General features: G+C 35.9%; 1 protein-coding gene and 1 long non-coding RNA gene across 2 annotated transcripts; one reads left to right on the top strand and one right to left on the bottom strand.

Annotated features, from left to right (window-relative positions):
- Positions 1-11,292: 11,292 nt before the first annotated feature.
- LOC118344740 lies at positions 11,293-12,160 on the top strand. The gene is made up of 2 exons (XR_004798491.1): positions 11,293-11,332; positions 11,827-12,160. It is a non-coding gene; the product is annotated as an uncharacterized LOC118344740 (long non-coding RNA).
- A 9,636-nt stretch (positions 12,161-21,796) lies between these two features.
- Positions 21,797-24,871, bottom strand: LOC109018741 (triacylglycerol lipase OBL1-like). Its single transcript, XM_019000919.2, has 5 exons — positions 24,470-24,871; positions 24,151-24,347; positions 24,009-24,042; positions 22,697-23,313; positions 21,797-22,270 (listed from the first exon to the last, which is right to left on the bottom strand). Exons 1-5 carry the CDS (start codon positions 24,813-24,815, stop codon positions 21,971-21,973), a joined length of 1,494 nt encoding a protein of 497 aa, XP_018856464.1. The 5' UTR covers positions 24,816-24,871; the 3' UTR covers positions 21,797-21,970.
- Between the last annotated feature and the right edge of the window lie 1,090 nt (positions 24,872-25,961).

Raw genomic sequence — 25,961 nt, 5'->3', positions numbered from 1 at the left:
TTGAATTATTCTATTCTCAAACAGTATATACGTAGAACACATAATCTACAATATCATTTAAATGACCGGATCTAATTTGTAATATTTAAATTTTAATATTTATGATTTTTAGTTGCAAATTATGTTAGGTAAGTATTTTATTTGGTATACAAATCTACACAAAGAATTGAAAATAGAATTTCTTAAATTAATTATCCTCCGTGTCTTTTAAAACTTAATTGTCGTGACACCTATTTTATAATTCTAACAAATTCAAATCCCAAATCCTCAATTAAAACAAATCCAATCAAGAAGCTCGATCAAGCCACAAAAAATTTGAGAAAAAATTTTTTTTTCAAGTACTTCGATTTTTTTAAATGCAAAAACATAAATTTTAAGGATATTTTTTTTTTAATTATTATGTTAAAATGTTACTAAACATTTTTCAATTCAACTAAATTCCATAAATTTCAATCTTATATTTCTCCTTCAACATATCCTATAATCACCTAGGATTAGAGAATTGACTGACATTGAAGGTCTGAGATGATCAAACAAGAAAGGTATCAGAAGTACTCATTTTTAATTGCGTACGCAAGTTGGTTTTGACTTTCTAAAAGCAGATCAAAACGTTGTCAAGAAAGTAACAATCCAATAATTCAACTGAAATGAACGGATCAACCTTAATTAATTGTTGGGTACATGCATGGTGCTTTAAAAACGTGCTTCATATGTATGAAAAACTTAAACGCACATATATACATATAATACTGTTTAACCCAAGTTTTCAAACTTCATATAATTATATATTTACATATGAATTTTGATGATAACAAAGAATTCAAGTATAAATGAATCTCAAGTTTAAGTTGTCTACACAATGACGCCTAAGCACATCAACGAATAAAGCAAGAGCAAAAAAGAGAACAAGCTTACAAATAAAGCTCTTAGAGTAATTTTGTACATCTGATTTGTTTAAGGCAATTCCATATTAATTAATAAACAAAACTCTTAGTGCTTCAAAATTTTATGAATAGTGGTGAAATAGTTTGAGTGAAATTCTTTTTTTGATTTTAGGAAATAAGAGAGAAAAAATTGAATAAGAATACTATAAAGTTAAAAAATTGTTTGAATATTAGTAATTTTGTTTTGAAGTTTGTAAAAGTTGTATTGCTTTTTATGTTTTGTTTTGAAGTTTGTAAAAATTATATTGATTTTTTGGGTTTGAATAATGATTAAGTAATAATTAGATGAAAAAATTAAAAAATTAAAATTGAAATGTGTTTTCTGTGTTAGTAATATTTGGGAATGAAATTACGAGAAATTTTGAGAATTCTATGTATGTCCAAAGAAACCCTTACTCTCTACTCTTATTTTCCAAAGTTTATAGATAGGGTCTTATTGTTCATTCACGTTTATAGAGTTTTTGGTCCAAGAAAATGTGTTTTGAGTTTTTAGGAGATCGACTGAGTACGTCATGCATGCATGCCGCCCACACCTACGATGAAAACCCTCCACATGACTCGTTCAGCTGATAACCCAATAATTAGTAAAACTAAAATAGTGTAATATTGATTAAATGATTTAAAATCATGGGATATATTCCAATTATAACATAGTTTATATAATATAGTCTATACTAATATCAAAATTGATTAATAATTTAAACCCTCGCGAGCACTGATAGCTAAAAGTAATGGAAAGGTGGGAACTTCCAACCTCTTTTGATCTTAAATTATTTGAATTATTCTATTTCCAAGCAGTATATAAATATATATATATATATATATATATATATATATAAATATGTAGAACACATATCTACAATATCATTTAAATGACCAGATCTGATCATTTGTAATATTTAAATTTTAATATTTATTATCTTCAAAATCAAATTATGTTAGGTAAGTATTTTATTTGGTGCATAGATCTACACAAAGAATTGAAAATAGAATTTTTTAAATTAATTATCCTCCAAGTCTTTCAAAACTTAATTGTCGTGACACCTATTTTATAATTCTAACAAATTAAAATCCCAAATCCTTAATTAAAACAAATCCAATCAAGAAGCTCGATCAAGCCACAAAAAATTTGAGAAAAAAAAAATTGCTAGAACTTCGATTTTTTTATTTGTTAAAACATAAATTTTAAGGATATATTTTCTTAATTATTATATTAAAACTGTTACGTACTAAACATTTTTCAATTCAACTAAATTCCATAAATTTCAATCTTATATTTCTCCTTCAACATATCCTATAATCACCTAGGATTAGAGAATTGACTGACATTGAAGGTCTGAGATGATCAAACAAGAAAGTTACCAGAAGTACTCGTTTTTTATTGCGTACGCACGTTGGTTTTGACTTTCTAAAAGCAGATCAGCACGTTGTCAAGAAAGTAACAATCCAATAATTCAACTGAAATGAACTGATCAACCTTAAATTGTTAGGTACATGCATGGAGATTTAAAAACGTGCTTCATATGTATGAAAAACTTAAACGCGCATATATATATACAAATAATATTGTTGAACCCAAGGTTTAAAGATTCATATAATTATATATCTACATATGAATTTTGATGATAACAAATGAATTCAAGCATAAATGAGTCTACACAATGACGCCAAAGCACATCAACGAATAAAGCATGAGCGCCAAGAAAGGGAACAAGCTTACAAATAAAACTCTTAGAGTAATTTTGTACATCTCTTTACATATTTTATGAATAGTAGTGAAATAGTTTGAGTGAAATTATTTTATTTGATTTTAGGAAATAAGAGAGAAAAAATTGAATAAAAATGCTATAAAATTAAAAAATTGTTTGAATATTAATATTTTTGTTTTGAAGTTTGTAAAAGTTGTATTGCTTTTTATGTTTTGTTTTGAAGTTTGTAAAAATTATATTGATTTTTGTGTTTGAATAATGATTAAGTAATGATTAGGTAATAATTAAATGAAAAAGTTGAAAAATTAAAATTGAAATGTGTTTTGTGTATTAGTAATATTTGGGAATGAAATTACGAGAAGTTTTGAGAATTCTGTGTATGTCCAAAAAAACCCTTACTCTCGACTCTTATTTTCCAAACTTTATAGATAGGGTCTTATTGTTCATTGACATTTATAGAGTTTTTAGTTCAAGAAAATGTGTTTTAATTTGTGTTTTTAGGAGATCGAGTGAGTACATCATGCATGGATGCCGCCCACACCTACCATGAAAACACTCGACATGACTCGTTTAGCCCTGTTTCTTTGCGTAAAGAAATGCTTCATATCTACGAAATTTTCTCCTGAAAATTCCAAACTTTTAACATATTGTTCACATGATTAGCATCTAATATTGGGTCAAAAGTATAGAAGAAAGCTGATAATCCCATAATAAAACTCAAAGTGTAATATCGATCAAATGATTTAAAATCATGGGATTCCTATTATAACATGGTTTATATAATATAGTCTATAGTATCAAAATTGATTAATAATCTGAACCCTCGGTACTGTTAGCTAAAAGTAATTTTGGAAAGTTAATTCGAAACCTCCGACCTCTCTTGATCTTAAATTAATTGAATTATTCTATTCTCAAGTAGTATATATGTAGAACACACCATCTCCAATAATATCATTTAAATGACCAGATCTGATTTGTAATATTCAAATTTTAACATTTATCTAGAATTAGGATTTGCATGTCATTTAAACTTCGTTAGTTTAACATCATTCATGAATGTAATTGTCAGCGTGAAGGACCGATTGAGTCAAAGACTGGATGTCAGTTCCTTTTACTTGATGTTTTAGTTAATTGGTTGGTGAAAGTCGATTAGAATTCTCATAACATCTCATAGCTTCTGGCTTCTCGATACTCTGCTGGGAGGTTCGTACCGACCCTTGTTGTGGCGGTTGGGGGGTTTGGGTGCAACTGCACTATCTCTAAAGGCTCATTCGCATTAGCTTGCATCAAATCTTTCTCATTCCTAGCTTCTATGTCTGGTTCTTCACTTACGAGTGGTGGGCGCCCCTTTGGATTGCCTGTTATGCATGCTGTTGACATCCCTGTCTTCAATTCTTGGACATAGCATTCTCGAGCCAATGTTTGTTCGCCTCCGACTTCGTTGACTGAAGAGTGAAAATGAAGAATAAATTAGGAAGAAGATGTAACAACCAGCTCATTTCCCACTCAATTGGCCACAAGTCTCATCTACCCGTTTTAAATATTGAAGTTGTGTTTTAAATTTTGCAGGTGATTTTTAAAGCAAGCTCAATGTTTTAAAGCTCTCGAATATTTTAAATGCCCTGAAAATATTTATATGGGGTATTTCCAGTGTTATTTAACCAAGCCTGATTTTAAGTAAGACAATTATAATATTTTTGAGGAGCTCCAAAAATATTATAATTGTATAAAAATCATTTTATCAACATGATTTTAGTTATTTAAAATATTATGAGACTTAAATTATGTTGAGAACTCTAATTAATTAGATGATATTATTCTCTTAAAGATATTAAACAAAACTTCATCATTTATTTAATGATAAAAGAATATTATTTTATAAACTAAAGTTGAGTTTAAGTTTATGATATAATATTCTATCTTAATTCCTCTCAGTGTTTTCAATTATGTTAATATTTGAACGTTTTCAAATCAGTATTTAAAGCCCACCGTTAGATCGTTTTGAAGACCCCTGAATTAAAGGATTAGGATTAAAACCCAGGCCCCTGAGTGACGTAGTATTTATGGAGTTTGCTGTGTAGTGTGGTGATGTGATGTACTGTGTACGTGAAGTGTTGGGTGTAGTTGGGAAGTATATGCTGTAATGGTGATGTGGCGTGGTGTGGATTGGGAAGAGTACACGTAGAGTGTACTCTGAGTGACGTAGTGTGGATGTGAGGAGTACACATGAAGTGTACTCTCATGTCGTTGTGTGGAATGGGAAGAGTACACGTAGAGTGTACTCTCGTGGTCTAATGTGATGTGAAGGGAGTATATGTGAAATTCACTCCATGTGGTGAGGCAATGCACCGTATGGCGTGTGTGCCATAGTGGTAATGTGGTGTAGTGTAATGTGAAGGGAGTACATATGGAGTGTACTCCATGTGGTGTAGTGATACGCCGTGTGGTGTGTCATGAAGATAAGGATGGTTGCATAGTTGAGGAGCGTAGATTGTAATAAATAGTGTCAGGAACTGTGGAACAGTGTCTCGAAATAGTTGTGATGTGACCAGTAGTCCAAGTGACGGGTGTCATTGTGAAGCAGTGTTATGGCTGTTGTACGTAAAAAGTGACAGAATGGTGTAAGAGTGATGTAATGAGAATGTGACAGGATGCTAGGATGTGGCAAGAGCACGTGAGGAACTGTACTTGTGATGAGTGAGGAGTTGGCGTAGAAGTGACGTTTCGGGATGCCAGGTGACGTGACAAGGTCATGGTGTTGCTTGGGAGTAGTCTCGAGCTATGTGACGTGACATAAAATGTAGTTGTGAATTGTGTCATGTCATGTTAAGTGTTGGGATGAACTGTCAAGAGGGACGGGTAGCATGAAGAGTCATGCTAGCCGGGTTAAGAGAATGTTTGTATCGGAATATGGAGCTTATTTACACAAGAAGGTGATTAACATGTTATATGTTGATCTTAGGTGATAAGGAGGTATGGTACATGTATAATCTGGTGAGTCATATGTGCCGAATGTTTTACCATATGTAATGGGTAATCTGTCCTAAGCATAGATACATGATGTTTAAGCCTCAGAGTTGGCTTATAGTAATGTGATATGCATGGATGAGGATAATGATTACGATGAGGAAGCGTAGGTTCAAATATAGGAAGTGATGTATGTATTATCTAGGATTGAGATGCGTGACCTAGTCGGCCTGAGTCATGCATCAGGATGAGGTTAATAAGAAGAATAAGATGAAGGGCGTAGTATCTTAACCCTAAGGTGAATCATGAGATTCACTCTAGTGGTTAAGCACTCGAAGTAGAACGTTGAGTTTGGAAAATGTGACTTAAAGAAGGTCCTAGAAAGAGGAAACGTGATAAAGGAAAATATAGAAGACAGGGATAGAAGGAGAGTGTGTCTCAGTGAGGAAAGTCCAAGTGAAGTGTAGTTTATGTCTTCTAAGTTTAGTTGCTTATGCACTAGATAAAGAATGACACTAAGGTTATGTGTAAGCATGTAGGTTGCCATCTGACACGCACATGAATGGACTGCATGATATGAGACTAGCATGGAATTTAGGTAAGTATTATGTTCATACTCTTCTAGAGTTTTCTAAAATGATATGAAATGAAAATGAAATGCTTTTCCTTTACGATGCTTTACGAAATGACATGAATGACGTTTTATGAAATTAAGCTTAGTATTCAAAGGTATATGTATATAATGACCCTTCTTGGCAGCCCCTTTTTATGCAATCCAAGTATTAAGTGTATGCATGTAAATGGATGACTATATGTAGTATGTATTGTATGTATTTTCATGAAATGAGAAGTGAGGCTTATGCCTTTTGCTTTAAGCTAGGCTTTAAATAATGCGAAGAAAGTATTTTAAACGTCCCTATGAACTGATGCTTTAAATGATGCATTGAAAGATGATGTTTAAACTCATGCCTTTAAATGAAGTTTTTCCATGAATGAACTGTTAACTGAAAGGATTGAAAAGAAATGACTGAAAGAAATGAATGAAAAGGAAAAGACTGAAATGAATGAATGTTTTAATGTATGAAAATACGTAACAGCCATGACTGAAAGAATGAAGTACCAAAGGACTAGGCAGATTGCAATGCCGGGTAAATAGTATTGGTAGTGCACCCAATGCTGTCTCCTAACTGAAAGGGATTCCCAACCTGTGGCAATGGAAGTAATTCAAGTCCAAAAGAAGACCGCTAACCCTCACACAAGGGGCGTAATAGTGTGTACCAACCTCACAAACGGGTGTAACAGTGTGTACAGGCCAAAAGAAAGTGATAAGAGAATGTATATATGCTCAAATTCTTTAAGAAATGAAGGCATTGACAGGAGAAATGTTTTACGAAAAGAAAACTCCTTTTTAAGAAAAACACCCCAATGATGTTTTGAAAAGAATGTATGTCTTATGTACGTAAAGTACGTATGGAGTGATGAATGCATTACTGAAAACCTATGTTAGTATATTCTTGCTGTATGAAGTAATGCTTACTGAATATTTGATTCATTTTAGTTTTTATGTATGCCCCTCTCCCATAGGAACTAAATGAGCAGAACGCGTCAGGACAGACATGGCTCAAGGGAAAGAGCACGAAAGTCTAGGCATAAGAGTTTTAAATGTATGAGAGGCATTTTTGTTTTAAGTTTGATGTTTTCCACAATAAACCACTTTTATTATCAAAGCATGTTTTATTTTATAACGTAGAGTCTTGCACCTTGGGTATGGAAGTAAAAAGTTTTAAAAGGATTTGTAATTCTCTTCTCATTTTCTAAAAAGTTTCACCACAAGAATAGGGTGTTACTGAAGAGGTGCATGCATGGAGCTTCAGAGGTGGTACTTGATGGCTGTAGTGAAGGGTGGTAGGTAGTAGCAGCAGTGAGTGGTGCATGCAGAGGTGCAACGTGGAAGATGTGGTGCATGGGTAGAAGTGCAGCTGGTGGCGAAAGGATGTGTGAAGGAGTGGTTCACGGTGCTGAAGGTTGAAGACGACCAAAACGACATGTTGTTCAAAACGACATGTTGTTTTGGCCACATGTCGTTTTCGTCTATGGCCAAAACAACATGTCATTTAGGAGAAGAGAATTCATTCGGTAGAGATAAACGATAGGTCGTTTTTTTGTTTTAGAAAAATGACAAGTTGTTTAGGAGGCCAGATTGCATTCAGTATAGATAAACGACATGTCGTTTTAAGGGGCTGTAAAACCCAAAAAAAAAAAAACAAAATAAATAAATAAATAAATAAAACATAAAACTAGACAAACAAAATAATTAATTAATTAAATAAAAAAATAAAACTAGACAAAGAAAATAAAATAAATAAATAATTAAAGATAAAAAGAAAAGTTGTTTAACATATTAAAAGTGTGTTGTGCATATGATGAAACATTATTAAATCACAAGTATTAAAATCAAGCATAAATATGCTATTAATCAATTTAAATCACAACTTGGATTTATGCATTTTAATCATTTTTTTAATCTAAAACGAATAATAAAATAATAAAACAATTAAAAATGTATTGATTTTAAATGTATAAAATATGCAATAATGTAGCTCAATCACTGACACCTGCTTCTATTGGGAATTTCACTTTGAAGTGATATGTAGAAGTAACCGCCTTGAGTTTATTGAGGGTCGGGCGCCTTATTATAGCTTTGTAGGACGACGGGGTTTTACCACCATGAAATCCATCATGGTGGTGACCGAGTGGGTGCTTGGCCCTGCTGTTACTGGGAGTGCGATGGCGTCGATTGGTTGGACGGCTTCTCCCGAAAATCCCTTCAATGGTGAAGGAGATGGTCACAACCTGTCGGTGCTGACTCCCATTCTAGTAAATGAGTCCCAGAAGAGGATGTTAGCAGAGCACCCATTATCGACTAGGATACGTCTAGTTGTGTAGTTGGCTACCATCAATGTTACGACTATGGCGTTGTCATAAGGGTACATGACCCCCTCACAATCTTCGTCTCCAAATGAGATGGTCGGCGTTGTTTCTGGCCTTTGATACTTGTATGGCCTATCTGACATATATATCTCGTGATATCTTGCCTTGTGGGCGCGGGCTTTTTTGCTAGACGTTGTGGCACTGCCCCTAGTGAATCTGTCTGCTATGGTGCGGATTTCTCCTAGGGGCTTGTTCTTGGTTCTTCCTGGGTCATGGGGAATTATTCCTTCTCTACTCTTCCAATTTTTGCGCTTGGGGCTTTTGCCTCGTCTCTCAAGATTTTCCTCCCTATGTGGTTTGATGTAGTCGGTCGTCATTTTTTCCAGTTCCTTGCTTATAGTCATTTCCTCGATCTGTCTCTTTAGAGTGATGCAATCCTCAGTCGAACGGGAGTAGCTTTAGTGGTAAGTGAAATAACGTTGGTCTTTTCTAGGCTAGAATTCTTCCTTCCTTGAGTCTTTACGATTTTCCTGTACGTTATGGTTGTTGTGTACCAATCGGCGCCCTTGTCTTGGTGGCTGGTGTATTAGTCTAGCGTGCCATCATGGTTGCTTCATTCGTTCGTATTTCTGTCTTTGTCTTTAGCACCGTTTTGGTTTTTGCTCTCCGATTTTGCCTCTTGCTTTTGCGGTTCAAGTAAGGCTTGCAAGGTATCCTTTGCAATGATGAAGTCGTTCGCTTTGTCCATGAACTTTCTTAATGTAGACGGAGTCCATCTGGCCAACTCAGCCATGAACGGGCTTCGGGGCATAATTCCTCCCAACAGTGCAGCTAATATAATTTTTTCATCTTGTTCATTCGTGGTGAGCCTTTCTTTATTGAAGCGTGTCAGGTAGGTCTTCAGGTTCTCTCATTCCTTCTGCTTTATGGTTAATAGGTAGGCCGCCGGTTTGCGACGTCTCTTGCTTGCCATAAACTGCATAAGAACTGCTTAGTAAGCTCCTCAAAGCTACCAATTGATCCGGGACGAAGGGTTCCGAACCATCCCCGCACTATTCTCTTTAGTGTCAATGGGAAGGCGCAGCAAGCCACCTCCCCTGGGAAGCCGTGGAGAGTCATGTGTGCTTTTAAATTCTCGAGGTGATCAATGAGATCATTAGACCTATTCGCCATCCTCTTTGCCATCTCCTCGTACTTGTCCACCAAACTGTGTAATTTGTCGTGCATCTTTTTCTTCTCTATTTCTTCACTATTAACCCCCTCCCCCCGCCTGCACTGTATGCATCTCCTTCAGGTTGCCCGTTCTAGACATGAGGATTGTCCCTCTGTTGTTTTAATTCCTCGTTTTCCTTTTGCTATTGTTCAACAACCGTCATCACTTGTTTCAACCTTTCCTCCACTTCTGCTAACCTTCCTTCTGCCTCTATGCTTGGTCCTGGATCTCGGTCAACTTGTGATCGCGTGACGATTGGCATGTAAAAATCACGTTGAAGTCTGCAAAAATCCCACAGATGGTGCCACTGTAAATGACGTGTTTCACACTGCCAACCGTATGGATAACCCTGTGACGATGATGGAATGGCCCTGGTTGCCCTATTTAAATTCCGATATTTAAGTAATAGTGTAAGAATAAGTGTAAATAGAATGAATCTGTTTCTTACCTTTATCGAATTATTTATAGAAGGATGTGGCATGATGGCGATTAACTCTTGTTACTAGTCCCGTGTGCTTATCTTTTGTGATCCATTGTTTAACTATAGAAGATGTCTGCTGTTTTGTAGGAGTTATCTCACTCAAGATTTTTATATTCAGTCCTAGGCCTCTTCCCTAGTTCTTCAGAGTTATCTTATCTCGTAATTGTGGTTGTGAGCCATTTGTCTACGGGGCTTTTAGCCTAAAGCCATCAATAAGTCTTCTTGAACTTATGGATGTGCTTGGCCTTAGAGATGGGCTCAAAGCCCTGGGGTCTAAATGTCTCCTCCACGGGGCATGATGTATTTTCACATATCTGATCTTGACTTGTTTCCCCTATTTCAAAAACACATATGAAAAGCTCAATAGGCTCAAGGATGCAGGCACCGACATATCCTTGGGTGTTTCCAGAAGGGACATGGCAACCCAGATGATGGTAGCAGTCACTCATCTCCACGTAGGAGGCTTTCTTTCTCTGCTTCCACTCCCTCCTCCCCACCTATTGTGCAGCTGCATAGCCAACCATCATCTAAAATGGAAGTTAGGGATGTTGTGGTAGATGAACGTGTCATTGTGACTAGGTGGTCTAAGAAACATAGAGCTCGGCTCCCAGGGAAGAGCTCAGCTAACGTTGATGATTGGAAAAAGAAAGGTGTGGGTACTCAACCTTCCATTTTGGATATAAAGAGCATTTCCAGGTATGAATATTTGATTACTTTATTATTTAAATTTCCTTCATTCTGTTGGGACATTTAACTACAATATGATGACACCTTAATGGGGTCATGGAATATTATGAGATCCTCTAACAAGAAATCCTTATGTAGCCCTTCTTGTTAAACTTGTACCATAGTATGTTGAATACTTTTTATTAATTTATCCAAGTATAGTGAAATAAAAAAAGGAACTAGGACTTGTTAAATCCTTATGAGGAGCTCAGTGTTGGCCAATCAAGTTACTAGGACTTCCCATAAGGCTCTGTCATTCCGCAGAACCCGTCAGATAGGCTCCTTGAGTGGTTGTTTCACCTGCCATTCTTTCTAAGGCCTCATCCAACCATCTATTATTACGATTGACCAATAATAGCAGGTACCTTCTCTGTAGAACTCACTGGTTCATATTTTGATCCCTATTAAATTTCTCATGTCAGAGACGTCCTTTCTGCTGGAGTTTCTTCCATGGAATACTCTTCAAAGACATATCTATACTACCAAAAAAGCTGAAAATGAGCTAGATGATTACTTAGCTTTACTTTTATTCATCAGTGTAAAACTGATAACCACAGATTCAATAGTTAGTGGAGGGTGCTTATTACATCCCTTATTACTTTTCTGTAGCTTTGTTATTTGAAATGCATCTGAACATTGCAATTGAAAGTAGGAGCATTTGAATGCACAACTTCATTCTCCAAATTCACCAATAATGGGTTCAACAGTATGGAATGTGTCTTGAGTTATAACTCATTGGGAATAATCTTGCAGAAAAGACTGCTATTTGATGTTACACTATTTTATATGAATGGAAAATTGTTCCTGTACATTGATTGTCCTATGCTCTCCAACTTATGTTCTATTTTTTATCAGATTAGAGTTGAATGGGAAATGAGGGGGGGGCAAGTACATGATTGATGCTGTACAGCAGAGCAAAAAAACAGTATTATTTTGACACTGATTTGGTGTCAGCTTAGTATTTGTTGTGCACTAAAGCACCAGTTCTTCCACCAAGGTTCCTGATAAGATTTGAGATTCCAATTGCAGTATTCTTGTGGATTCAATGGTTAGGAACACATATATGTAATGTATGTAAATAAATCAACCTTAGATTATTCCTTTTGGGGGTTCCCCTTTCACCTTGATAGCTTGTGGGACAAATGGAGATGTTGCATTATTAAGATCTATACATTAGTTTTCGAAGTTCCTCCAAATGCTAAGATTTAGGTATTGTTTGTTTTTACAATTCATTTCAAGTCACTCATCTCATCATTATAATTTTTTTAAATTTTCATACAAATTAAATAAATAATTTTACTTTTTTAAAATTTAAAATAAAAATAATATTAAAAAAATATATTTTAATAATATTTTATTTAAATTTTAATCATTATCTTAATTCATCTTATTTGTAAAAACGAATGAGTCATTAATGGACCTTTTATTTTTGTATAAAAAAAGGGCAATGTTGCCTTTGTGTACTTTCTTACTTTTCTTCGATTTGAGATTATGTAATTTGGTCCCAACTATGCTGATGTGATTATAATGCAGGAAAAAAAAAAAAAAAACCAAAAAGGAAAGAAGTGATTGCCCATTTAACCCCATTTTGTGATCCGTTCACTCCTTGAGTTGCTGGGCCACTCAAGCCACCCCATTTGGGTGGTTCTCATCCCCATTATTTGGTGCTTTCAATTAGAGAGATTGATATATCACTAATGTCTTAAAAATTACTTTTGACTAGCTTTTTGGTTTTAACGTTTGAGTTGGGCTACTCTGTCGTCCAAAAGTAGCTCGCTCACTTTGACTGCTACTTACTTTTACATTTTTTTTAAATTCATTTTTCTATTCACATTTTTTTAATATATTTAAATAATTTTTTTTTAAAAAAATACACCAATATATTTAAAATTACTTCCTTAATCACTAAGTGAAAAAAAATAATAATAATAAAATTTTTTTCAAGTGGTTAACTTGAGCGGTCAAATTGGGAGGTAAAGTAGTTTTTTCCTTCACGTTTTATTAGTTACTTTTTTTTTTTTTTGTCCTAAGCAAGCAAGTGAACTTCATTAATATTAGAAAAATGATAGATGATGAGGGGGTGGGGATCTCCAACAAATACCTCATTACAATAACCACAATGCAAATGTGGTGAAAAAAAGGGTTCTGGTACTAATTTCTTGGTCCCTATCCTTACTCTTTGTCGTAAAAGACAGTCTATTGGTAAGCTACCGCTGGAGGCAGTGTAAACGGGTGCACTGCAGTCTGTTGTCTTGAGATAGTTTTTAGAGAGACCCTTAGTCCATTTTTCAAGATAATCGTTTAGGAAAAGTGATAATATAGTAGGAAAATCGATATCAGGATGATAGATCTGCGGCAAAACAACAGTCTTCTCGTGCCTCTGTATTGCCGCGTGTGGGCCACACATCAGTGGTTTGGAGGTGAGGTGGGTCCGATCTGAAAGATCGAGAGGTGGGGGATCCACTGGTACCGTGCGTGTTGTCTGTCGAGGTGTCGGGATGAGGCGGTTTGTGGAGCTCACGCATGGAAACAAGCCTTGCGTGGGGGCCACGCATCGACCTTTTTGGTGCGATTCCGGGTTGTCTTGGTAGATTGGCGACTAAGGAGTGGTGTGGTGGGGCACATGTTGACTGATGGTGGTCGGAGTGTGATAGATCTGAGAAAAACTGAAATGGTAGAAGGAAGAGGAAAAAAAAACCACCATGAAAGCATATTCACACCTAGGTAGCGGAAATGGAAAGGAACAACACAAGGAAATGGAAAGGAGGGTAGAGTCCTGACTTTCACCCTCCTCTCCGGCGAAGGCTATCATGGAGATAAGGATGAGTTTTTTTCTAGAGAGAAGTCAAACCTTCTCTTTTTCTTGTGACTTATGGGTTTGTAATCAATGGCCTTTCCGAATGACAAAATCAATGGTTCCCGATACTATCCATGGTTAGGGGTTCAAACTTCCAACTGCTAGACCTGATATCTCCTAAAAAGATTGTCTAGGTAAAACAAAATAAGACATGAATTTGTAAAGATTATAGGGTAAAATTTATAGTACACAACACAACGAAAATGGCTAATAAGTCGAGACTCGGGGTGTAAAAAAAAATGGAAAACTGGTTGAATTGGACTGATTTGAACTAGTGGGTTCAGTCTGGTACCGGTTCTTAAGAATTGAAATCGGTCATAAGCCAGTTTTGTACTAATTTTCATATTTTGAAAACCGATTTAAACCGAAACAGATAGCCTTGTCGGCAGGTTCTGTGGCTGCAGTGAGGTGATCTGACTCTTGTAGTGGTCGGTGGAGGATTGAGTAGAAAACATGGCTATTTTTGGTATTCATGGTGGACGTGATGGTCTCAGGACGAGAGGGGCTGGTTTCGATTCTGAAAACCCTAGGATGCATGAAAGGCAGTATGTGCAAGGCTGTGCATGAAGTCTCTAAATAGATGTAGTGACATGCATGTGTGACTAACGGAGAGAGACGTGCATGGCTTGAAATTCAGGGAGGAAAATCAGTTAGGGGTTTTATTATGAAGATGAATCTAGAATGTTAATAGTGTTTGGAGTCTAACACTAAGGCGTTTGGAGTTTTTTTTTTAAAAATAAAATAAAAAAAAGGAGCCTTAAGTCAAGGTTTAAATAAACGATAACTATTCAATAAACTCTTTTATGAGCTTTTGCTCATTTATTGAGCCTAATAAAATTATCCGTAATTTATCTCTAAAAATATAGGATCGAGCGTTATAGGATCACTTCCTTTCTCTATTTCTTTTGGCCAGCCTTTGTCCATCTGCAAGCCTAGAGCAGTCATAAAGCCACTATGGGCGTTTCCCACGCCTTCAAGCTCAATCCATGATAAGTCCACATCTATCCCAATTGCAATTGGATCAAATGGATCAGTGCCCCTAAACCCAACCACAATTAGGTTAGGGTTATTCTTTGTATCTTGGAACATGATAGCTTGAGTTGAAGGTCGTCCTCGAAAATCTATCAACCATTTTATTTTTAGACCTATATGTTTTCTAAATTTCCCAAAAAGAAGAGAAATACTATTGTATTATTGCATCAAAACTAATGTTTTTCGGTTTAAATTAGGCAATAAGTTTGTCATAGTTGTTATTTGATTGTCCCAAAACACATAATTTAAGTACAAAATTTCAAGTTTGAGCTCTACGTTTCACATGGGGAGGCAATAGAAAGCATACTTATAATACTAGTTGAGATATTTTTCAATTGTTTGATCGAATTAGAGAGTCCATCGGATAAGGAAATAGACACAATATTAAATGCCTATGTGGGGTCCATGTTGTCCAAAAATCATATATGAATAACATTAAATGTTGTAAAACTCACATGATGTATCTAATTCTCTCTATAATTGGAGAGGATTTCTATTCACTTAGTACAAAGTATTTTCTAATTTCCCAAAACTTGTTTTCCAACTAATTTTACCAATTGGCTCATGCAACTCATAAACTTACTTCGAGGGAGAAAGGGCAAGTGATTCCTTGACTGCATAATCTTAAAGAATCTTCTCATGTTTTCTTAGCATGTAATGAGAATCTTGAGTGTCATTATGATCAACCTGAAAAGCCTTAAATGAAATTTAAAAGAATAGGATAAATAAAACGAATGGACTCCTTAATGGTGCAAGATTGGTGAAATGATCCATCATTGATTATTTTAGAAAATAGTATTTCTTCGTTTTTAGAAATGGGCAGAAATCTTAGATCCAATTTAAAATTAGATGAATAAGGATTTATGTAATAACATACTTAACAACCTTGTTCTCAACTCAAATGAAGCGCGCCCGTGTAAAATTGAGAATGAGTAATGCTAGATATAGTTCTAGGGTGTGCAACTGCAATATTTTATATTTCGTTTCGGTGATCATTATGGTTTAAGTACCCCTTCGAACAGACATATTGTTCAAACTGTTTTTTGGACTTTCGAATGACTTCCTGAGACGAAATTCAATCGTCCTAGAATAAAAATTTTGTTCGAACGTGATAAAATATTCCAACAAAATTTCATCCCAAAAGATGATTTTTGGGATGAAGTCGTGATTTTTGTCCCAAAATACCTTTTGGGATAGTGATATTGAGCGATCTTGAGACGCTTTATTTTTGTCTCAAAATATATTTTGGGACAAAAATCTAGTCTTTTTGGATTAAACTTTTCATCCCAAAAGAGCTTTTAGGTTGTAATGTACCTTTAAGGGAAGGAGGCACGACGGCGCTGGGGTGCGGTGGGCAGTGGTGATCGTGGTGGAGAGAGAGAGAGAGAGAGAGAGAGAGAGCAATGTGTGAAGGAGAGGGATGAAAAGTGACAGTGGGTGGGTTTAGAGTGGGCTTACCGAGAGGGATGAAGGTCTTGCATGGTGGTGCAACCATGGACGGAGGGGCTGAGTAGCTTGCGGAGGAGCTATGTTAGACAGAAAGGCACGATGCTCTATTTTGGGTGCATGAGAACAAGGTATATCTTGTCTCAGTGGAAGGAGTAGCATGGTGGCTAACTAGTGGTTGGGTAGTGAATGGAGACGGGTGGTTCACGGTGGTCTGGTGCAGCGATGCTAATGACGTGATCCAAGGCTGCAACTCGGTTGTTTCCATTGTGGTTCTGAGTGGAGGGAGGGCTCACGATGTGGAGGAGAGGTGGGCTATAGAGGTGCAACTGAGTGGGCTGTTGGTGAAATGGGTGTGTGGGTTGCTGCGGCGTAGTGGTTCTTGGAAGTGGACGTCCCTTAAGGTGGTGCGGGAAGGTTGGTTTGGGTGCATGGGTTCAGTTTCCAGGGTGGTTCATGACATAGGGAGTGGGAGCGGTTTCCAGTGTTCCTGCTCGTGTTTTGGTCGTGGCCTGGGGAACGAAATCGTGTAGGCTAAGTGGCTTGGGGAGGAAATCTTGTGTGGAAAAAAAAAAGTGTGTGGTGGTAGCCCGAGGCTCTAGAGGAAGAAGACGAGGGTGTAGGGGCAATGGTTGCTAGTTGTTGCTGTGTTTGATGGGCTCTTCATGGACGTAGAAACGTGGAGAGGGAATGTGGAGGCCGAGGGTGGTGTAGTTGTGGAGTGCTTGATGGTAAATTTATGGAGAAGATGCGGCTTGGGGGAATTTCTACATGCAAGAGAGGTTATACATGTATATATATAGATGATTGGAAACCCTAGAGAAAAAGAAAAGTGAGGAAGAAACATGCATGTAGAAGGAACGGACATGCATGCCGTTGGGGGCCAATACAAGATCTCATGGGCTTGGGCTTTTGGCCCATTTCAAATATTTGGCCCATGTTTCGTAGTGAACAAAAAGAAAATAATAAATGGGCTCTTCCCTGAGTTTTGGGCCTCGACTCATCCATTAATATATATATATATATATATATATACACACTTATAATTGTTCCACAAATTTTCTCGGCCCATAAAAAAAGATTTTCCATCCAACCCAAAAATATTTAAAGAAATTACTAAAAATAGCAAGCCAGCCTTTTCCACAATTGCGAATTGACCATTTAGTTCCATTTCCCCTCGTTTTTCGACTTCATGCACTATAACGTTTGTTTTGAGGCATTTGTTAATGTCTCTTGCCCATTCCTATTGTACATTTAATGTTAGTTAATTTGATATTGCTTATAACAAAAGAAAAAAGATACGAGGGAAAAACTTGTTCCTTTGGAATAATATATCGCTCTCAATATAATTTAATGTGATAAGTGTTAGTACACTTGACTAATATTGTATCTATCTTTGCTAAAAACGTAATTTGGACAATGAAGCAAATCCTAGCTTGACCTCATGCCTACTTGCCCCCATTGATTGAGTGGATGTACTTCCCATCCCACCATCCAATTTCTATTAATGAAACCAATCTAAAACCTCTCTTGCAAATATTGAAACCCTTCTAAGCTTCTAGGCCATTACATAATTAAAAAAGCCATAATATATTAATCATTAAAACCCACTTGCTCATAGATAAAATATTAAATTCACAATCTCGATCATGAGCCTAGATCTGCATGGGGATACCCACAGTGGTGGGCAAGGGTCTCTAGCACTCTATTGAGGCTAAACATCATGCTGTGTAGTAGGTCTTTGTAAAGCTCATGGTCATGCCATGGATCTCAATGTACACTCATGTCGTCATGACTTGGGTCTATGCATGAAGATTAAGTAGAAGATGATGAGAAGGATGAGATGAAGAAGAAGAGATTTAGAAAAGGAGAGAGAGGCATGAAGAATAAAAGGGAGGAAATGAAGGATGTAACTAGAAGGGGAAAATGAGGGTAAGGGAAAAAACATGTAGATTTTTTTGTTTATATTCTTGTAGGGCGGGCGGGCTGGTAGGATACCCCCAGCCACCCACCTGCTTTTTGAAAAGTTAAATTAATAATTAATTCACTTGGAGTATTGGGCAGGTAAGGTATGGAAGTTTGGGTGACCCACTGTAACACCAGGGCCCAGTGCGAAGTTATTTTAAAAAATTATGGATTTTTATGTACGAAAAGCCTATTTGTTTTTTTTTTTAAAATAGACTTCGGGCCTAAAATTCTTAGAGAAAGCCCAAATTTTTGCATGCCCAAACACCAAGCCGTGAGATCAAAGATCTGAACCCATGAAAATCACGTCTTCACGTCATGCACATTTTCTTCTCTAGGGTTTACTAGCTTTTCCTTATAAAAATCTCACATAGAAGCTCACCCATCAAATCTAGGATTGCCGCTCTGCATCTCTCCCATACCACCTCTCGACATCACTTGCTTCAAGTAATAGAAATATTTCTGCTCAAGCCGCTAGCCTCTCCACCCCACACAAACAGCAACCACGGCTCCTCTTTGCACAACTTAAACCACCATGTGGTAGCCTCACCACCCAGCCTTTGGCAAACCATGAACCCCACGGCAGAACAACACTAAACCACAAAGTACATGCACTGCCATGGGGATAGTAACCACGTCAGTGCGTTGTATGCCCCTTCCACCATCCAACTTCAGTGCCGTTATCACCACCGCATGAAGCATAGCAGCTAGTTTTCCTATTGTCAACCACGGGACCACCGTGGAACAGCCACTGCCTCCACGTCCAGGAAACGCCCATCAACAGCCGTGCACTGCGGCACAACCCAAGCATAACTCCCTTTCGTTCACTGCCTCTCCACGTTCTCGGCTCAACGCTCGTCAACTTTGCACCCATAAACCAGACCGCCACTATTGACACACTCCGACTCAGCCTCCGTCAACCCTCCACCAAGTTTCAGCCACTGCTAGCTTCTTCAACCTAGCCATTGCACCGTCCAGAATACACGCTGCTCCCATACGAAATCGACGCAACCCGGGCACACTGCAACTCCGCGGATCGCAGCTCCACCTTATTGTCGAGGACGACCACCTACATAGTGAACCGAAAACTCCCTTGTTTTAGCCACCAAAAACAGAGCAACCCAACCCGGTGCACTTGTCATTCAAAGCCACCACACACGGTGCCAGCGTATCCACGTCGTTACCACCGGTACAGAGAACTCCGACGGTCACTCCACGCTACTCCTTTTTCCGCTGCGTCCCTTTTGGTAAACCTTCGACAGCACCTTTGTGTCACTCTCTCGGCTTACTCTATGTCTTTCATTTTTTTTCCTCATTCGTTGGTCTCTCTCTCTCTCTCTCTCTCTCTCTCTCTCTCTCTCTCTCTCTCTCTCTCTCACATCCAGTGCTCCGCCGAGATCACCGTCGTCTGCCTAGCCCCTCGCCTACGTCTTACGCTGCCGCTTGATTTCCTTCGTGAGTAAGCCCTGCTGTGCATGTTATGTTGATTTACGTAGGTTTTTTTGTTAGTTTTCAAAGAATTAAATGAAATTACCGTAATAACCTTTACTACATGTTATATTAATGGGCTTTTAAACTTTTATTACGTATTAGTATACTCTTATATAATTAGGATTACAGAAAATCACTTAAGTATTTTAACATATTATTTAAGTAAAGATTTATTTTTAAGAGCAAATAATATTGGTGTAATGTTGTTTTTTTTACACTTTAGATATGATTTAGTCTATTTAAAAATAGTTATGGTTTATTCTAAAATATTCTGGGATAATTATATTACCTAGTATTAAACTTTATAAATTGTTTTCAATAATAAATAGGATGTTTATTTTGTACTATTTGTAGCAAATTATTTTTATAGTAAGTGTGTAATTTTATTTTGAACATTTAAATTATGATTAAAGCTATTTTTTTATGAAATTTTTACTAGTGCTTATCTTAAATGTTGATTGATATTAAGGAAATTTAGAGAATGAGGATAGTTTGGGACTGATGAGAATTTTAGGTTTTGAAGAATTAAATAGGTTATTTTAGAAGCTTAGGATTAAATATCGAAATATAAGATTAATTGGAAATTTACGAGAATTATGTGATTATTTTATAGATGACGATTAATTATTGTTCGACATTTTGAAGGAAATTTCGAAAAAGCTAAGTCCATGTAAGCTGGGTTCCTATGCTAGACTTTGCATTAAAATAAAATGAGTTGATGTTATTTCTGAAAAATATACATATTTGATTTTGAAAAGACATTTGAACTACCTCAGTTATTTGTTCTGCATTACCCATAAGATTCTGTTTAAGAAGAAAGTATTTTCTATCATGACTGGTGTAGACATGAGCTTATTTTTGACATTCTGTTTCTGAATTTTGAAAAAGAGAGCGAATATGAAATTTGTGCATAAATTATGTTGTGATATGATTTTGTTCTGTTTTGAAGATTTTGTTCTGTACTCTGTTTGGATAAAACGTGATTTCTGAAAATCTTTGGCATGACTTTCTGATTCTGAATTTGATTCTGTTTCCGCTCTATTCAGTTACGGCCTTGCCACGGGTGATAATAGTGGCATACGACCTACCACGGGTTACAATAGTGGATACGACCCAACCATGAGTTATAATTGTGGATACGACCAACCATGTGTAATAATAGTGGTTACGGCCCAACCACGGGTAATAATAGTGGATATGGCCCTGCCACGGGTTATAGTTGTGGTCTCTGTTTTGAGTGCACTCCTTGGTGACAGAGTGATTTATGTTCTGCTTGGCTATCTGCAGATGCACAACCCTACCACGGGGTTATACATGGCCTCTGTTCTGATATGATGTTCTGATGATGATGATGATCATTTATGCTATGCCAAAGAATATTTTTGAATGAAATTATTCCTAAATCTCCACTCAAATATTTTGATAACATGTTTTGCTTCCGCACTCTGAAAATGAAAATGTTTTGTTCTGCATTCTGATTTCTGTAAATGCTCATGTTTACACACTGATATATGTTCTCTGCTTATTGAGTTGTTGATAACTCACATCTTATCTCCATATATTTTTCAGATAATTTTGATGGTTCAGCTGGAGAACAAGAGTAGGAAGTTTTAGCAAGGTGTGATGATCGAAGTGGAATAAGTGTCTGAGGGTACAAGTTCTTATTTGAGAGTCGTAGTTAGTAAACATATTTTATTTTTTGGGTATTTTGATTTGATGAGTGAAGGATAATTTCGAATTTTGGAGAGTTTTTAATTTATGTTATTGAGATTTTCTTTATTGTCCCCGTGGAAGAACTTAGATATTTGGATTGATTAAATGGATTAATATTTTATGGGATTTTTCTGGATTTTATAGTAGTATTATTTAACCTAATTTTAGGTATTAAGAATTAACACTCCGGACCTTCAGGATCGGGGCGTTACACCCACTGCTTGGCCTTATATTTCTTGAGTTATAAGTACAATGATTCGTCTGTGATCTATAATACAATTCTTGCAAGTTATAGACATGGTGACTATATATAATGCTTGATCTTGATTCATGAAATGCTCCTAAAGGAAAATATATAGTTCACAAGTCAATTATTTTGATAGATGTATTTCTTGTCTCTCTAAACAAAGTGGAAAAAAGAAAATGACATTACAATTTAAATCGTGAAAAGAGTTGCTGGTTGCCCTCAAAGAAACTCGAAAGCCTTTATATAAGCTATTGGGATTTCTTTGGTAAACCAACTTTAGAATTTCTATGCCCATGTGAGTTCTGGAGGTCTAAAGGTAAGGATCCCAATCGAGTGACGTTAACATAATCTTGAGGACTATGTGCTGCTAATCCGGGAATTATCAATCCGAACACTCTAAACATTTTCATCAACCAACTTTCTTTGTAGTCTGAACCTTTGATATATGGGATTATGAAACTTCGGATCAGCTCCAAAACTGCATTTAGGTACTTAGGTATTACCCATAATAGTGAGAAGTAGTTCTTATTTGGCTCCTCCCATAAAACCTGGATTCCAAAATTAAGGATGCAGTTTGTTAGTTCTATTGTTCCACATCTAAAATTTTACTTTTTTATATGCTTGAAAGAGAGTGAAAGAGATAATGATCTCCTAGAATTCCTAAGTATGCTACCTTATTTTGTAATTACATTCCCAATTACTTTCATACTAAATGTTTAAGATGTTATCACTTTAGCACATTCACTTTTACTAACTTTTCATATTTCGGTAAACGATATGTGTGAAAGTCTCAACTATTTAATAGAAAAAAATGGTTAAATATTATATATATGATTAGTTGTGCACCTGCACGATGCACAATTGATTCTATAGTAATTTTGAATATAAACTTTTTCGGTTACTAGTGGCAAAGGATAATGTGACTATTTCAAAGAGTTAAATATGATTAAGAAAGTGATAGTACTAATACTGACCTTTTCGTTGTAGTACACATTGTAGTAGAGGACAGGAGAGAAGTGCTCAAAGAATATACTGTCATCGTCATAAGGGACCCTAGGCACCAAGTCATTGCAGTAAACATATCTCAGATACCTCACATTATTCTCATTCAACTTTTGATTCATGTAATCCCCGAACTGCTTGTTGCCAACCCTTGGTTGCCCAAATGTATACACTCCCTCCAACTTTTCTAACAACCATGCCTCCTCATGCATGGCTAGAATGGTCACAAACAGAATTGCCAATGCCCCACCCAAGCTGTGTCCTGTTATTATGAATTTAGCGCTCTCGTTCTTCTGCAATATTTCTCTTAGCTTGCTTCTTATTTCATAGTAAGCAAATTGTTGTTGGGGATCACTTCTTTTCTCTATTTCTTTTGGCCAGCCTTTGTCCTTCTGCAAGCCTAGAGCTTTCATAAAGCCACTATGGGCCTTTCCCACGCCTTCAAGCTCAATCCATGACAAGTCCACATCTATCCCAATTGCAATTGGATCGAATGGATGGGTGCCACTAAACCCAACCACGATTAGGTTAGGGTTATTCTTTGTATCTTGGAACATGATAGTTTGAGTTGAAGGTTGTCCTCGAAAATCTGTCAACCATTTTATTTTTAGACCTGTACGTTTTCTAAATTCCCCAAAAAGAAGAGAAATACTATTGTATTATTGCATCAAAACTAATGTATTCCGGTTTAAATTAGTAATGCTAGATACAATCATAGGGCGAAAATGAGTAATGCTAGATACAGTCCTAGGGTGTGCAACTGCAATATTTTAAATTTCGTTTCAATGATCATTACGGTTTAAGTATTGGAACAGAATATTTATATGTATACATAAACTATCAACTAATAAAATAAATACATGTATATGTAAGTGTATATCACGCATGTGTGTATATATGTGGAAGAATTGACGATTTATAAAATCGATATATGTTGAAAAAGTCATAAACTTTAATTGAGACAAAAAAAAAATGAAAAAAAAAAGAACAGAGAATTTTTTAAAAATAATGATATTTAAAAAAAAAAAGAGAATGAGAGGACATATTTAAAATAAAAAAAATTAAAATTATATAAATGCATTTTATATTCTTGAGTTAATTAAATACTTTTTAGATTTAAAATTTACAAAATTGACATCCAAGCATAAGGTTTACAAAACAGCCATTAAAACAGTCTGAAACGGAATAGGGCTTGAAAAATGGCCGGAATGGATGAAACGGGCTGAAACGGGCAGGAATTTAGAGTGAAACAGAATGAGAAGGCATAGTGTACCAGATACGTACCATTCCAGAAGTTGTAGAACCCTAAGTATTCCATCTGAGCAAAAATTGGAGAGAGAGAGAGAGAGAATCATCATCATCATATAAGGAGAAATTAACTTAAACATATGTATATTTTTTCATATTAATATAATATTATACGTACGTTCCAGTGATCTCTGATTATGGTATGAACAAATTCTGCATTTTCGTATGACAATTTGGAAGCCATCATTGCAAGCGAAGCATTATATTTTATGTGATCATCTTGTCTAATGCTTTTGTCTAACTCCACTCTTCCATCAAGACATCCCACCACAGATGTGAACGTTGCCGATGATGGATCAGGCAGCACCACCTCTCCTGCATAAATTAATCCAACCCATGATCAGTTTCAGGAATTTAGCAAATCAGTAGTACTGTTTAATCCATTAATGATTCATAGAACTATATAAAATAGGAAAAGAATAATGTAAAATTAAAACCTGTAAAGAACTTAAAAAACAGCTTGAGAAATCCTCCGTTTCTTAAGAGAAGATTCAGCCACAGCTCCAGCATATTCCCTATCAGAACCAGAGGTTTTCCATAGAGAAGGAGTAGTTTCTGCACGAGAAGGGAGTTGAAGATGTACCATCGGCGCCAAAAATCTGCCTCTAGAGATTCCGTGAAGTCGAGGAATCCACTTGTTTCTGAGTAGTCGGAGAAAAGGAGAAAGCGAACAAGATCATAGAAGCTCGCCTCTTCTGGCTTAAGCAGCAGAAAATGGTCACAGAATTGTCTCTCGTTTGGCGCCATGACTCCGAAGCAATGAAGAAGATGATATACATACATACATATATATATATAAGAATTTATTGGGGAGACTTTGTCTCCGACGATGGCAAGAAGAAAGAGACGACGGCACGCGCGGGGACCCACTTTGGCGACCGTGTCTTACTTGTTGATTTTTTTCTAATGGTTCCTAAAATGGAGGATCGCTTCAGCCGCGTGAACATACGAAGATTGAGAAAAAGAAAGTGTCCGTCGTTGCCGTGATGTAAGGGCTAGGCGTAGCTAGCTTTACACGAGTACACCCAATGGGAAGTTGCCATCTCAGTTATACATTAATTTGCTAAAAGAATAATATTAAATATAGTCATAAAATCCCTAAGTACTGTATTATTATTTTGAAAAAGTACGATATTTATTATTAAATTATTATCATTTGTATGTAAATTCTATATTTATTTAATTTTTTAAAAAAATTTATATAACACGTGCACATTCTACTACTATAAATATATTTCTCTCAAGAGAAACCATGGGAACTGGGGCGGTGGTTTTTTTTCAAAAACCACCGTGTCTCCAAAATTTTCCAAAAAGATATTTTAATATATGGTTTTTTAAGAAATATCCTAATACAAAGATAACTCCACAAAAATTTTTAAAAATTTCATTTTGTACTTAGTTGCCTTGGTTTCTTTTAATTTTTTAATAATTTTTTCATACTTATACCTATTTTTTGTTATTAATAAAATCTCACTTTTTTTTTTTTTTTTACATCGCATAGGAGGCATTGGTCACTTCTTATAAGCTATTTAGTAAATTTACAATTTTATTTTTCCTATTTATTTACACTTAATTTCCTTTCAAGTTTTCCACTAAATAGTTTGTTTGGATTAATTTTGTTAATAAGTACATATATACTACCTCGAGTTAATAATTAGGAGTGAATGCAACAAATCTCTGCATATAATTATTTCTATTTATATTGTAAAGACTTTACAATATTCAATCTTAGATTCAATAAAAAAATTTATCTTTATTTATTTAATTTTTATCATTTGTTTCAAAAGATCTTACATGGTTATTCTATTTTAAATCTTACCGTTCATTTGAGTTTGATGTAACTCAAGTAAGAGATTTAAATGAGTGACTTTAATAATTTAATTTATTCTTAAATAACTAATTAATATTAAATATTGACGATACACTTTA

The sequence above is a fragment of the Juglans regia genome, chromosome 15, assembly GCF_001411555.2.
Source record: "Juglans regia cultivar Chandler chromosome 15, Walnut 2.0, whole genome shotgun sequence".
NCBI classification, from domain to species: Eukaryota; Viridiplantae; Streptophyta; class Magnoliopsida; order Fagales; family Juglandaceae; genus Juglans; species Juglans regia.
The sequence above is the reverse complement of the archived record's forward strand: the minus strand, read 5'-3'. Positions and strand labels throughout refer to the sequence as shown.